The 14,868-nt window shown below is 45.7% G+C and overlaps 1 protein-coding gene across 4 annotated transcripts in view; it reads right to left on the minus strand.

Annotated features, from left to right (window-relative positions):
* The window catches only part of col7a1l (collagen type VII alpha 1-like), a 116,327-nt gene that overhangs the window by 87,853 nt on the left and 13,606 nt on the right, over positions 1-14,868 (minus strand). For all 4 annotated transcript variants that reach the window (XR_010802150.1, XM_066667536.1, XM_066667537.1 and 1 more), the window contains exons 3-5: positions 10,110-10,290; positions 6,434-6,593; positions 1,737-1,830 (exon numbers count right to left, since the gene is read on the minus strand). Coding sequence is in view for 3 of the 4 variants with exons in the window: in XM_066667536.1 (XP_066523633.1) it covers positions 1,737-1,830; positions 6,434-6,593; positions 10,110-10,290 (435 nt within the window). In the remaining variant the exon portion in view is untranslated. The remainder of the gene's footprint in view (positions 1-1,736; positions 1,831-6,433; positions 6,594-10,109; positions 10,291-14,868) is intronic.

A 14,868-nucleotide genomic window follows, 5' to 3' on the forward strand; every position in this document is an offset into this window, starting at 1 on the left:
TGTGTCTGCGTGGGTTTCCTCCAGGTGACTGTCTGTGAGGAGTGTGGTGTGTTCTCTCTGTGTCTGCATGGGTTTCCCCCGGGTGACTGTCTGTGAGGAGTGTGGTGTGTTCTCTCTGTGTCTGCGTGGGTTTCCTCCAGGTGACTGTCTGTGAGGAGTGTGGTGTGTTCTCTCTGTGTCTGCGTGGGTTTCCTCCGGGTGACTGTCTGTGAGGAGTGTGGTGTGTTCTCCCTGTGTCTGCGTGGGTTTCCTCCGGGTGACTGTCTGTGAGGAGTGTGGTGTGTTCTCCCTGTGTCTGCGTGGGTTTCCTCCGGGTGACTGTCTGTGAGGAGTGTGGTGTGTTCTCCCTGTGTCTGCGTGGGTTTCCTCCGGGTGACTGTCTGTGAGGAGTGTGGTGTGTTCTCCCTGTGTCTGCTTGGGTTTCCTCCGGGTGACTGTCTGTGAGGAGTGTGGTGTGTTCTCCCTGTGTCTGCGTGGGTTTCCTCCGGGTGACTGTCTGTGAGGAGTGTGGTGTGTTCTCCCTGTGTCTGCGTGGGTTACCTCCGGGTGCTCCAGTTTCCTCCCACAGTCCAAAAACACACGTTGGTAGGTGGATTGGCGACTCAAAAGTGTCTGTAGGTGTGAATGTGTGAGTGTGTGTGTTGCCCTGTGAAGGACTGGCGCCCCCTCCAGGGTGTATTCCTGCCTTGCGCCCAATGATTCCAGGTAGGCTCTGGACCCATCGCGACCCTGAACTGGATAAGGGCTACAGATAATGAATGAATGAATGAATTATTTCATGTTGTTAGTTTATTTAAAGAAGCAAAGTAGAATTGATTACTGTCTTGGTTTTATAGGTTTGTCCTGTAAATATAAGCGACGTAATAAATAGTACCACCAATTAAACCATGCTACATAACACTGACATAACCATGCACAAGGTCATGGCACAGCAGATGGCGCTGTGTAGTAAAACAGCGTTGTTACCATTACTGTTAATTTTCATATAATCAGATTGTCACTGATGTCAAATAATGTGCACTTAGCTAAAATTAGCATGCTAACCAAGCAGCTATGACATCAAACATCAAACATTACGCCATACACTATGACAATCAATTTTGATGTGACTGTGACCATAACGACTCAAATCTGTCATGTTTATGACATCTGCCACGTCGTGTTTGTCGTTGTTCAACTAAAGCTGTAATTAATTGTGTAATTATGTACTGGCATTATAATAAAATGATTTAAAATAAAAGATCAGTAGACGTCTAAATATAATCTGTTGATGAAAACTTGCTCAGGGTCTGTGTCAGGCTCCAGATCAGTGATGGAAGATAGTCTCACAGTCAAAGACAGTGAAAATGAATAGCGTGGCCTTCTGGACTGTAGTATGGGGCTCTGGCCTGCTGTGCACAAATGTCCCAGATGTGCGGAGCTGGGCGGATTTATGCAGGCCTCTTGGGGGCAAACTGATTAGAGAATCTGAGATTCAGAACATGAGAGGGGAGATGAGACAAGCCTGATGAGAAATCGCTGCAATTAATCGGCCACTCGCTAATGAGCTGTAATTATTTCTGCACTCTGGGCATGGGGATGAGGTGAAGTGTGAGAGAGTCAAAGCAGCAAGGCTCAACACACACTCGCTCACACACACCGACACACATGCTCACATCTCCTAATTCAACTGATGTATATTGACAGACTGAGACAGGCAGAAGGGACGGGAGCTCAGAGAAGTGAATGCTACGTACCGACTGCATAGAGAGAGATTCCACTGTCAGCCACGGCTTTAACTGGTCCATCGATTAGATCATCGGATCTGCCATTAGTAATCAGAACTGCAATCTGAAACCAGAGAGGAATACCACAATGGGGCTGAAAAATTTGGAAAGAAACATAGCAGTGATTTCCAAACTCTTTCTTCAGTGCCCTCTCATTGTAGATCAGAGATCGGACATGTCATCAGCCTTGGTTCCCATCAAAACTGGTGCAAATGTGGGCCGAATCCCTGGAGAGAACCAAGGTTCAAAATCCTGAACAGTTGCAGTTAAAGATCCAGAGACTGTCGAAAAGGGAAGAAAGGAATGTGACACTGAATGGAACTATTTTACCTTGTGGACGGTTGATAAACAAACAAATTTGTGTTTAAAACTTAATAATAAATGGATATTAGGAACTGTGGCATAATTGCAATAATAGACTCAAGATTTGTGTGTAACAGAGTAAGAAAATACATCTTTGTTGTATGTGAATTCCATGAAATTAAGCACTTAATCACTCTGTAAAGGAGTTTGGGCGGCCCCTAGTGGCGAGTGGTGAACTGCAGATTCGCAAAGTTTGGTCCTTCTGAGCTACCGTCCTTAAGCAGCAGTCTGTGTTTTCAGCTCCGTGTTTATTTAGAAATAATGATTAAACACATGTTTTAAGTTAAAAATACTCTGCTCAGTTTGAATATAATATAGCTTAGTTAGCGTTTTCACTGAGAATCCAGTGTTTTACCTCGTAGTTGAGGTTAGTAGCTTATTTTGTCGAGATTTGAGTAAGGCGAGGTTGTATTTTCCCGCTTTTTTTCCCCCTGGTCATTTGTTTTAATAAGAAGTATTTGTGTTTATTTGCTCAGCGTGCTATGATCTCCAGCCTCCACGCCACATTGAAGATTTTAATAAAATGTATACTGTTTTCCAGATTGGGCGAGAGTGTGTGTATGTGCCTTTAATCCAAGTTCTGGCCACTTTAATTACAATATTGGACATCTTAGCTAACTGTAAATAAATAGGAAGTACTTTACCCACTCAAATCAATATTTTTCAGGAGTCAAATATGTGTAGATTCATGTACAAGACTTGCTTGACTTTGAAAGAGAATATGTTTTTAGATAAAAACGCTTCTGTTTAAGTAGGTGCCAATACTGCTAAGATTACTAGCGCCCCCTAACTTCGGCCACCTCCCCTGCTTGTGACAGTCAAACAAGACAGTTACTACCACATTCAGTGGTTTTGAGAGGTTCACAATGAGATTACGTTTTTGACCTGTGTTGGTATCCGTACTCAACATGTAAGGATAAAAATGGCGGTAGATTTTCCCCTCAGAGAAAAGGAAGCTAACCGCGAAGCTAACTTTTACACTGAGGGAAATATCCGTCGCGAAATGGAAATGTGTTGTGTTCTACATGCAGTTTTGCACACAATGAATTACAACACTGTTAGAGATACTTAAATATTGTTTAGATATGTGATTTCTTGCAAGACTGATGTTTAAATCCCTCTATTGCTTAATTAAACGGAGCTGATGTGCACATTTTAATTAGAATAAGTCTGAGATGCTCTAGAATGAGTGAGGAGATGGGTCATGGGTGTCATTGCCCCTGTTTGTGTCCATGACAACTGATAAATTCTCGTTCTGAATGTGTGATATATGTTCTCACTCTCAGACATGTAGGAACAAAGACTCAGAAATATCATTTGTTTATGTAAAACCCATTTGAAATTACTGTGACCCCATCAGAAATAGCTTGTACACTTTATGGACATCTACTCATCCAACATTTCTCTACTCTTCTGGCTTTAGACTAAGATTTGACTGCATTCACCCACAAGAACATCACCAAAGTGAGGTACTGCTTTTGGATGATTAGTTCTGGATTTACCCCATGTCACGATGTGGGTGTTGGGGTGGTCAAGGAATGAGGAACAGGGAAGGAGGCAAGTGCAGGAGATTTTACTGACAACCAGGGGACTAGACACAGAGGCTAAACACCTAGACACAGTGACCCCACAACTAAGAAACACATACGCAGACTATAAAAGGACACCACAGACAAGAAACATCTGAGAACTAATTAGAACATGTGACACTAGAAACACGAGGGAAGGGTAATCACATGACCAGGAAACAACCAGGAACCATTCATTCATTCATTCATTCATTATCTGTAACCCTTATCTAGTTCAGGGTCGCGGTGGGTCCAGAGCCTACCAGGAATCATTGGGCGCAAGGCGGGAATACACCCTGGAGGGGGCGCCAGTCCTTCACAGGGCAACACACACACACTCACACCTACGGACACTTTTGAGTCGCCAATCCACCTACCAACGTGTGTTTTTGGACTGTGGGTTGACAACCAGGAACCAAAACAACAGAATACAGCACAAAACCAAGCACATGTTACACCCCACCATACACTAGAAAATGGAGCTTCACTGCTCCACAGGTTCAGTGTGGTGTGGGCTTTATACCCCTCTAGCCCCCCCCCCCCCCCCCATACCCCTCTAGTACAGCTGCACCCACGCATCCCATTTCATTTTCTGTGGAGGTCATGCGAGCAGTTTACACACCATTGGACGTCTGTTTAAGATGAGCACACCTTAAAGTAGCTGAGTTCAGTAATTATACGGAGTATCTCCAAAATATATTTGTAGAGTTATGAGTTTCCAATGCTTGAAGAGGGGGAGCAAAAATCACAAACTATTATCAGCCCCCTTGGATGCATTAGACAGGTTCCAGCAACTGATTTAATACACACTTTAGCCTCTATAACACCTTCAAATGTGCCAGGCCGGGAATCATTAGTCGTCATTATATAAATCCAAGCAGTTCGTTAGAGGTTCACCTGAAACCAAGCAGCATTCTGCACTGAGGTGGGTGCCTGTGCATTCGTGTGAGCGAGTGTGATCGGATTTTAAATATCAGCCGATATCTCTGCAGTTCATTACCGCAAACCTCTACGTCGCCTGCTCTCATTTGCACATCAGGTGCTTCTCTCTGCAGGACCTGCAGCTGTATGCAATCGGAAATCTTAATGAACTGCTCGTTTAGACGCAGTGGCGCTCTGACATTAAAGCAACGGTGGGTTAGTGCATCAGAATAGGGCCAGATGTGCTGACTGTGGCTTATGAGCGATCCCTGATATTATAATAGCATGCACAGAAAAGAGCAATTATGTAAGAGGAGCACTGCGCTCCTTTTGTTTGAGGGTTAGGACGAGGGCAGGTTATAGTAAGGCTGTCCTTTAATATTCTATGTGATGCTAAATCGCCGCATAACCCAACATCACACTCTAAAGGGTGTCTAACTAAAAGAGAGTGAAACACTGCTGTTTAATTATATTTTATACAATAACACACTAGTTCATTAAAGGGGACATATTCATTTATTCATTCATTATCTGTAACCCTTATCCAGTTCAGGGTCGCAGTGGGTCCAGAGCCTACCTGGAATCATTGAGCGCAAGGTGGGAACACACCCTGGAGGGGGCGCCAGTTCTTCACAGGGCAACACAGAAACACACATTCACTCACACACTCACACCTACGGTCACTTTTGAGTCACCAATCCACCTACCAACGTGTGTTTTTGGACTGTGGGAGGAAACCGGAGCACCCAGAGGAAACCCACGCGGACACAGAGAGAACACACCAACTCCTCACAGACAGTCACCCGGAGGAAACCCACGCAGACACAGGGAGAACACACCACACTCCTCACAGACAGTCACCCGGAGCGGGAAACGAACCCACAACCTCCAGGACCCTGGAGCTGTGTGACTGCGACACTACCTGCTGCACCACCGTGCCGCCCCGGGGACATATTATGAAACAATATCAAATTCTGAAACATTGTCAAATTTTTTTTTTTTGTGAGTTGCCTAATGGGATTAAATTATCCCTTCTGATTTAAATTGTTCCTGTCCCCATTGTCTGAGTCTGTCCAATCAGCGCTGGATCTGCGTTATTATATTAGAGCACAAAGACGAGAATAAACATAGTAAAACAGACACAATGAGTACAGAGAAATAAGAGCACTGTTTAAAAACAGAGAAAACGAGAACGGAGAAGAAAGAAAACTAAGCGAAAATGGCTAAAAGTCAGAGCTTCTGCTCCTCACTGCCGTGTGCTTGGGTCGGGGTGAACAGTGAGTGGCTCGTTATCATTTAAAGGTACAGGTGCCAAAATGGGCTATTGTGAACAGGGCTGATCAGACAGGGAAAGAATGATGCTGTGCGGTTTGATCCTTGTGGTATTTTGACCAAAGAGTATCAGATAAGTTTCATTAACAGTTAACAAATGGTGTTCACTTGTGAAAAACGGGGAGAATATGTCCCCTTTAATTTACAGCATGTTAAAGTCTTTTGCTGTGAACTCTAGGCACTGAGGTCCATTTCTAATATTTTACAGGAAGTAAATCTCACAATTTCCCTGCAATTTCTAAAGTTGCAAAATGACTTATAATCAATAGACAATAGCTGATTGGAAGAAAATTTATGTTAATCTCTAAATGCTTGAGAAAATATAGAAATATGAGAATGGAACTGAGCCTTGGTCCCTGACAGAAGAGCAAAGATGGTGTTTACTTAGATTTGAATGCTGTACGTTTACAGTAAAATTATTGTCAAAAGACAGCACAGTATCTGATCACGAACATCACTGACACTTTTTATTAATTCACGCACCTTAGAAGTGTTGTCCCGGACAATAGACGAGCTGAAGACAGACTCTGCAAGGAACTCTAGGGCCAGGCCAGTGCGGCTACCTCCGCCCTCGTATGGCAGCTCTTCCACTGCATTTAACACCTCCTGCAGGGTGGAGTAGTCGGTCAGGGCAATCCGCATCCTGAGAACAGAGAAAAGACCGGTCAAATACACACACACACACACACTCGACTGTATTTATCCTGGTTATATTGTGTATTTTTTTTTGTTTAAGTTTATTATACCTCATTAATACTAGGATCAGTCTTTTTGATAAACCGTGTTCATTCATTCATTCATTCATTCATTATCTGTAACCCTTATCCAGTTCAGGGCCGCAGTGGGTCCAGAGCCTACCTGGAATCATTGGGCGCAAGGTGGGAATACACCCTGGAGGGGGCGCCAGTTCTTCACAGGGCGACACACACACACTCACACACTCACACCTACAGACACATTTGAGTCGCCAATCCACCTACCAACACCTACAAACCCACGCGGACACAGGGAGAACACACCACACTCCTCACAGACAGTCACCCGGAGGAAACCCACGCAGACACAGGGAGAACACACCAAACTCCTCACAGACAGTCACCTGGAGGAAACCCACGCAGACACAGGGAGAACACACCACACTCCTCACAGACAGTCACCCGGAGGAAACCCACGCGGACATAGAGAGAACACACCACACTCCTCACAGACAGTCACCCGGAGGAAACCCACGCAGACACAGAGAGAACACACCACACTCCTCACAGACAGTCACCCGGAGGAAACCCACGCAGACACAGAGAGAACACACCACACTCCTCACAGACAGTCACCCGGAGGAAACCCACGCAGACACAGAGAGAACACACCACACTCCTCACAGACAGTCACCCGGAGGAAACCCACACAGACACATGGAGAACACACCAACTCCTCACAGACAGTCACCCGGAGCGGGAAGTGAACCCACAACCTCCAGGTCCCTGGAGCTGTGTGACTGCGACACTACCTGCTGAATCTAGTAATTATTGTGGCCAGTACAGTTTATTCTAAATAATTTATTGATCACCAGTAAATAAAATAAAATACAATAAAACAAATAAAAAAGTGGGTCTCTAGAGCTCAGAACCAATGAGTCTTAACTTAAATTTGTTTGGTTCTGTCTTAGAAATGAGAAGTTCTGGAGCAGCCACACTTGAGACTAGGGTCACCAACCCAAAGCCAAGCATCACTTGAACTACATTCTCTTTAGTGATGGAACTCAGTACTTTGGGCTTACGTTGGACAAATGCTTAAGACCCAGAACCAATAACCAACAACATAAAGTCTCACAGCACTCTTTCAACATCTAGCACTGGACAAGCAGGTGTCCACCAGCATTTAGTGTATGAGATTAGCCTTTAATGTTATACCTGACAGAACATCTACTTCCACTCCAGCTGCCCAGGAAACATCATAAGAATTCTGGATCCTCGTTAGAGTCACAGTAAATTATTTCTGAAAAACAACCTGGGTTTCTGAGACTGAATTTATTCAAACAACCTGGAACAAGCCTGTGGCCGAGCTCCCCTCTGAACGCTCCTGGGTTAAACTCAGCAACAGCAAAACCCAAGCACAAAAACATGTTTAAAGCTCTGAATATTTTCTTTTGTAACTGCTGGAACCAAATGTGGAAATCCTTGCTCTTTCGTGTTAAAGCCAGTGAGGATTATGACAGCTGCCTGATAAACTAGAACATAATTGAAGACCTAAGCAGTGTTTGCTCCTCTCACTGCAATATACACTAGTGCGAAGACCTCCACCAAGATTTAGAGGCATTAACTGTGTCATAAAAACAATTTACAAATCCCAACATGCAGAAGAAGAAGAAGGTTTAATTTATTAGTCCCTTTGAGGAAAATGAGTTTCTGAGTTTAACCCTCAGTGATAGTGAGCACGGTGGTGCAGCAGGTAGGTGTCGCAGTCACACAGCTCCAGGGACCTGGAGGTTGTGGGTTTGATTCCCGCTCCAGGTGACTGTCTGTGAGGAGTGTGGTGTGTTCTCTCTGTGTCTGTGTGGGTTTCCTCCGGGTGACTGTCTGTGAGGAGTGTGGTGTGTTCTCTCTGTGTCTGCGTGGGTTTCCTCCGGGTGACTGTCTGTGAGGAGTGTGGTGTGTTCTCCCTGTGTCTGCGTGGGTTTCCTCCGGGTGACTGTCTGTGAGGAGTGTGGTGTGTTCTCTCTGTGTCTGCGTGGGTTTCCTCCGGGTGACTGTCTGTGAGGAGTGTGGTGTGTTCTCCCCGTGTCTGTGTGGGTTTCCTCCGGGTGACTGTCTGTGAGGAGTGTGGTGTGTTCTCCCTGTGTCTGCGAGTGTTTCCTCCGGGTGACTGTCTGTGAGGAGTGTGGTGTGTTCTCCGTGTGTCTGCGTGGGTTTCCTCCGGGTGACTGTCTGAGGAGTGTGGTGTCCGCGTGGGTTTCCTCCGGGTGACTGTCTGTGAGGAGTGTGATGTGTTCTCTCTGTGTCTGTGTGGGTTTCCTCTGGGTGACTGTCTGTGAGGAGTGTGGTGTGTTCTCCCTGTGTCTGCGTAGGTATCCTCTGGGTGATTGTCTGTGAGGAGTGTGGTGTGTTCTCCCTGTGTCTGCGTGGGTTTCCTCTGGGTGACTCTCTGTGAGGAGTGTGGTGTGTTCTCCCTGTGTCTGCGTGGGTTTCCTCCGGGTGACTGTCTGTGAGGAGTGTGGTGTGTTCTCCCTGTGTCTGCGTGGGTTTCCTCCGGGTGCTCCGGTTTCCTCCCACAGTCCAAAAATACATGTTGGTAGGTGGATTGGCGACTCAAAAGTGTCCGTAGGTGTGAGTGTGTGAGTGAATGTGTGTGTGTGTCTGTGTTGCCCTGTGAAGGACTGGTGCCCCCTCCAGGGTGTATTCCCGCCAATTCCCGTGTATTCCCAATGATTCCAGGTAGGCTCTGGACCCACCGCGACTCGGAACTGGATAAGGGTTACAGATAATGAATGAATGTTAGTAAACCCACGTGTGCAATTGCAATTAGGGGCAGCAAGCATACACACACCCTAGCCAGCCATAGCACCCAGGGAACAGTTGGGCGTTATGTGGATGTTAAGGGATGAAAAAACACAGTTCCCTCACTTCCCCTACTCCATTTTTCCTGCTAATCCTGTGGATCTATAACCTTCTCAGCACACACACACACACACACACAATGTTAGGTTTTTTAAAGGCCTTAAGTTTTTATTACCTTAAAGGGACATGACTGTATCAGTTTAACTGCTTTAAAAAAAAACTAAATATATGAAATAAATATCATATTTCTATAAAAACACACATTTTCCCTGGGGCTTTTATATAGTGTGCTACAAGGGGTATTGAAGGTACACATAAGCACCTTACAGATGTTGATGTACATATGAGTACTTTCACATTATCAGTAGACTGGGGGACATCAAATTTACACACACTACTCTTTTTATTCATACAGTGAACCACTAAATCTGGATTGAGAACATAATCTAAGCAAGAAATCCCACAGAACACCCTGAGGTTAAAGTGTCATGCTCCAGGGGACAGCAGCAGTGCTCGACGGACATCAACCCAGCAATCCCCTGGGTTTTCTAATTAGTACCCTTAGCCACTGTGTGAGCCACCATTACACTCGTAATCCACTCCACCTGGGGACGTCTCCATAGACGGTAACTCCGAAGCGGACTCCCTCGGGTCCAATCGCACCGTTCTGGAAGGCTCGAATAATTTCAGCGATGAATTCTTTAATTTGCCGGAAGCTGGAAGGACCCATGGACCAGGACTCGTCTACCAAGAACACGATGTCTGCAGGCATGGCGGTGCGGCACTCTGCAAGTGGAGAAACACAACCGTACATCAGCAAAACATTCACTGACACACACAATGGAATTAGTCCATAATGCAGACACACAGTCTTTGTTGTGATGGAGGGGAGAGAGGCTTGGTGGCTTTGAGCTTGGCTCCAGACTCACTCTCTCAACGTCTAAGTTATTTCCTCAAGCCCCCTCAAGTCTGATCTCTGGGGGCTCAGAAGATACACATCAGAAAACATCCTGTATAGGCCTTCCATGTGATTCGAAAGTAGGGAATAAACACTAACACACCTAGGTAGGCTCTGGACACACCATGACCCTGATAAGAATGAAGTGGTTAAAGAATATGAATATGGATGAATTTGTTTAATAGTCAAAACACTCTCATATTTATATTAAAACACATTCCTATTCTGTGTAACGTCCTGATGCTGAAAAATACACTTTACCAAGGTGTAATTTGGTTTCTGTTTGTTTTAATGAAGCTGAGGTCAGTGTACAGTGATTTTAGAGAACCCTGCGAATAATGCCCTACATCAGTCTAGTTGTGATTCTAGGAGTGTGGTGTGTTCTCCCTGTGTCCGTGTGGGTTTCCTCCGGGTGACTGTCTGTGAGGAGTCTGGTGTGTTCTCTCTGTGTCCGTGTGGGTTTCCTCCGGGTGACTGTCTGTGAGGAGTGTGGTGTGTTCTCTCTGTGTCCGTGTGGGTTTCCTCCGGGTGACTGTCTGTGAGGAGTGTGGTGTGTTCTCTCTGTGTCCGTGTGGGTTTCCTCCGGGTGACTGTCTGTGAGGAGTGTGGTGTGTTCTCCCTGTGTCTGTGTGGGTTTCCTCCAGGTGACTGTCTGTGAGGAGTGTGGTGTGTTCTCCCTGTGTCCGCGTGGGTTTCCTCCGGGTGATTGTCTGTGAGGAGTGTGGTGTGTTCTCCCTGTGTCCATGTGGGTTTCCTCCGGGTGACTGTCTGTGAGGAGTGTGGTGTGTTCTCCCTGTGTCTGTGTGGGTTTCCTCCGGGTGACTGTCTGTGAGGAGTGTGGTGTGTTCTCCCTGTGTCCGTGTGGGTTTCCTCCGGGTGACTGTCTGTAAGGAGTGTGGTGTGTTCTCCCTGTGTCTGTGTGGGTTTCCTCAGGGTGACTGTCTGTGAGGAGTGTGGTGTGTTCTCCCTGTGTCTGCGTGGGTTTCCTCCAGGTGACTGTCTGTGAGGAGTGTGGTGTGTTCTCCCTGTGTCTGTGTGGGTTTCCTCCGGGTGAATGTCTGTGAGGAGTGTGGTGTGTTCTCTCTGTGTCTGCGTGGGTTTCCTCCAGGTGACTGTCTGTGAGGAGTGTGGTGTGTTCTCCCTGTGTCTGTGTGGGTTTCCTCCGGGTGAATGTCTGTGAGGAGTGTGGTGTGTTCTCCCTGTGTCTGCGTGGGTTTCCTCCAGGTGACTGTCTGTGAGGAGTGTGGTGTGTTCTCCCTGTGTCTGTGTGGGTTTCCTCCGGGTGAATGTCTGTGAGGAGTGTGGTGTGTTCTCCCTGTGTCTGCGTGGGTTTCCTCCGGGTGAATGTCTGTGAGGAGTGCGGTGTGTTCTTCCTGTGTCTCACCTGGAGGAAACCCACGCAGACACAGGGATATGAATATGAATGAATTTATTTAATAGGTAAAACACTCTCATATTTATATTAAAACACAGTCCCATTCTGTGTAACGTCCTGATGCTGAAAAATACATTTTACCAAGGTGTAATTTGCTTTCTGTTTATTTTAATGAAGCTGAGGTCAGTATACAGCGATTTTAGAGAACCCTGTGAATAATGCCCTACATCAGTCTAGTTGTGATTAGATAAAAGCATGGATTAGCTGCTGAGCGTCTTACATAATAAAATCAGTGGCGTTCTTCCAAGTCACCACTAGATGGCAGTATGGTCTCAAGAAAAACCTGAGCCCTCTGATCCTGATATAAACACCTGTGAGTCGTGTTGCAGAACATTTTTAATAACCTGTCATGACACGAGTACAACCCTAACCCTTTTCTACTCACTGCGCGTGTGTTTGTATGAGTGTACATGTCACAAATCTCCACGTATAATACAAGGAAAATGCTTTGAGTCAGAAGTCAACATGTGGAAAATGCATATAACAGATGTTCCCAGCAATTCCTTTCACAGCCTCGTTTTGTAACTTTTCTCTCCGCTCTCTTTGCTCGTGCTGCACATGCCTTCAAACACATCTATGTTCTGCTTTGTGATCTGCTTTTGATTACCGTAGCATAAGAGAAGTGCAGGCACATTATTCAGCCCTGGCTCTGTGAACAAGACCCCCTGCTTTCTTCTGCACATCCAGCACTGGCCATTTAGGCCGGTTTTTATGAAGGCAGCTGGAGCGTCCTCCCACACTGACACGATGTTTGATGTAGCGTAACATTAAATACGGCATGAGGTTTCCATGCCGATGGGAATGGGAAGTCATTCAAACTAGTCTCATCAATTCCAGTCAGGGACAAAGCAGCCAATGATCAAAAGTTTCTAAACCTACAATTCCAATAAATAAATAAATGTCATATAAGTTATATTTCAATTTCTGCACGTTGTTAAATTGCTTCTCATTATTTTACATCAGTTTGATAAAAACAGTGTCAGACTGATGACAGATTCTATGATAGAAACTTAAAAACGGTTCCAGACAGACGGCATCAAGCCTGCTGTAGAGCCCAGTAGGAACTGACTCAAGGCTTGGGGCTGTTCTTACACTGGTGTCAGGCAGATGATAACACTGATGGGACACAGGAAGGCCCTTTCATAGATTCTAAGATACAGCGTTTAAGAGTTTTATTGTTATATTGACAGTAAACATCAGTGACACAGGTAAGAAATGAGAGTATATTCATTCATTCACTCATTCGTTATCTGTAAGCCTTATCCAGTTCAGGGTCGTGGTGGGTCCAGAACTTACCTGGAATCATTGGGCGCAAGGTGGGAATATACCCTGGAGGGGGCGCCAGTCCTTCACAGGGCAACACACACTCACATTTACGGACACTTTTGAGTCGCCAATCCACCTACCAACGTGTGTTTTTGGACTGTGGGAGGAAACCGGAGCACCCGGAGGAAACCCACGCAGACACAGGGAGAACACACCACACTCCTCACAGACAGTCACCCAGAGGAAACCCACGCAAACACAGAGAGAACACACCACACTCCTCACAGACAGTCACCCAGAGGAAACCCACGCAGACACAGAGAGAACACACCACACTCCTCACAGACATTCACCCAGAGGAAACCCACGCAGACACAGAGAGAACACACCACACTCCTCACAGGCAGTCACCCGGAGGAAACCCACGCAGACACAGAGAGAACACACCACACTCCTCACAGACAGTCACCCGGAGCGGGAATCGAACCCACAACCTCCAGGTCCCTGGAGCTGTGTGACTGCGACACTAACCTGCTGCGCCACTGTGCCGCCATTGAGAGTATATTAAGTACAAATAAAAACTGCTGTACTAAGCATGTGCAATAAAAGAATGAGGGATATGTTAATAAATGTAGAGTACTCTTGCAATGTACTTATTAAATCAGAGCAGAGAGGCTTTTAAATGATCGCTGTGGTCCTCAGCTGGTCCCCACAATGTAAAACCTTATATTATAAGGTTAATATATACGTTATGGTTGGGTTCAGGCTGGGTTTAGGGTTAAGATATTAGTATGTAAAGGAAAGTCAGTGGTAAATCTCCATAAAGTGTATGTCATTCTAGAAAATGTCTGCACAGTTCACAAATACAAGAGTCACAGTTATTTCTGAGTCTTGTTGAAGCTGCAGAAATCTTCAAAGACCTCGCTCTAATGATAATAATGTGAAACAGAGCAGCAATTGACGAAGAAACTGACTCCAATGCCCCAGCTCTTCTAAGAGTTTACATATTCTTTACATAATGTGACATGCGAAAGAGCTGATGCCGTCTGTTTGTTTGTGTAAGTAGGAGCAGTATGAGTGCCTCTTCTGGGGATATAATGCGGATATAACTGCAACCATTTGTGATTGTTAAGCAATTCCATCCATGCCATCCCTCTGTCCAAACCTCCACCCCTATATCTACCTCTCCAACTATGCATCCATAACAACAAGCAAGCCATTAGCACTGCTACCGTATTACATAATGCCTTTAGGGAACAGCTGAAGGTTATGCATTATACAGAAACCTGCCTTGCACCTGCACTCATTAGATATTTTACCAGGAACATCTACTGTTTATGTAGCAGTTAATGTGATCTTTAAGGCAAGGGTTAAACCCTTTACACAGCAGCAATAAAAGACAGTTTATGCCTGTTTTAGAGGTTTCCATCAGTAATTTAAATAGAATATATTCAATCATTCATTCATCGTCTGTAAGCGCTTATCCAGTTCAGGGTCGTGGTGGAGTCTCTGGATAGTTGGTGTGTTCTCGCTGTGTCTGCGTGGGTTTCCTCTGAGTGACTGTCTGTGAGGAGTGTGGTGTGTTCTCTCTGTGTCTGCGTGGGTTTCCTCCAGGTGACTGTCTGTGAGGAGTGTGGTGTGTTCTCCCTGTGTCTGCGTGGGTTTCCTCCGGGTGGCTGTCTGTGAGGAGTGTGGTGTGTTCTCT

Source organism: Hoplias malabaricus, chromosome 4 (genome assembly GCF_029633855.1).
Source record: "Hoplias malabaricus isolate fHopMal1 chromosome 4, fHopMal1.hap1, whole genome shotgun sequence".
NCBI lineage: Eukaryota > Metazoa > Chordata > Actinopteri > Characiformes > Erythrinidae > Hoplias > Hoplias malabaricus.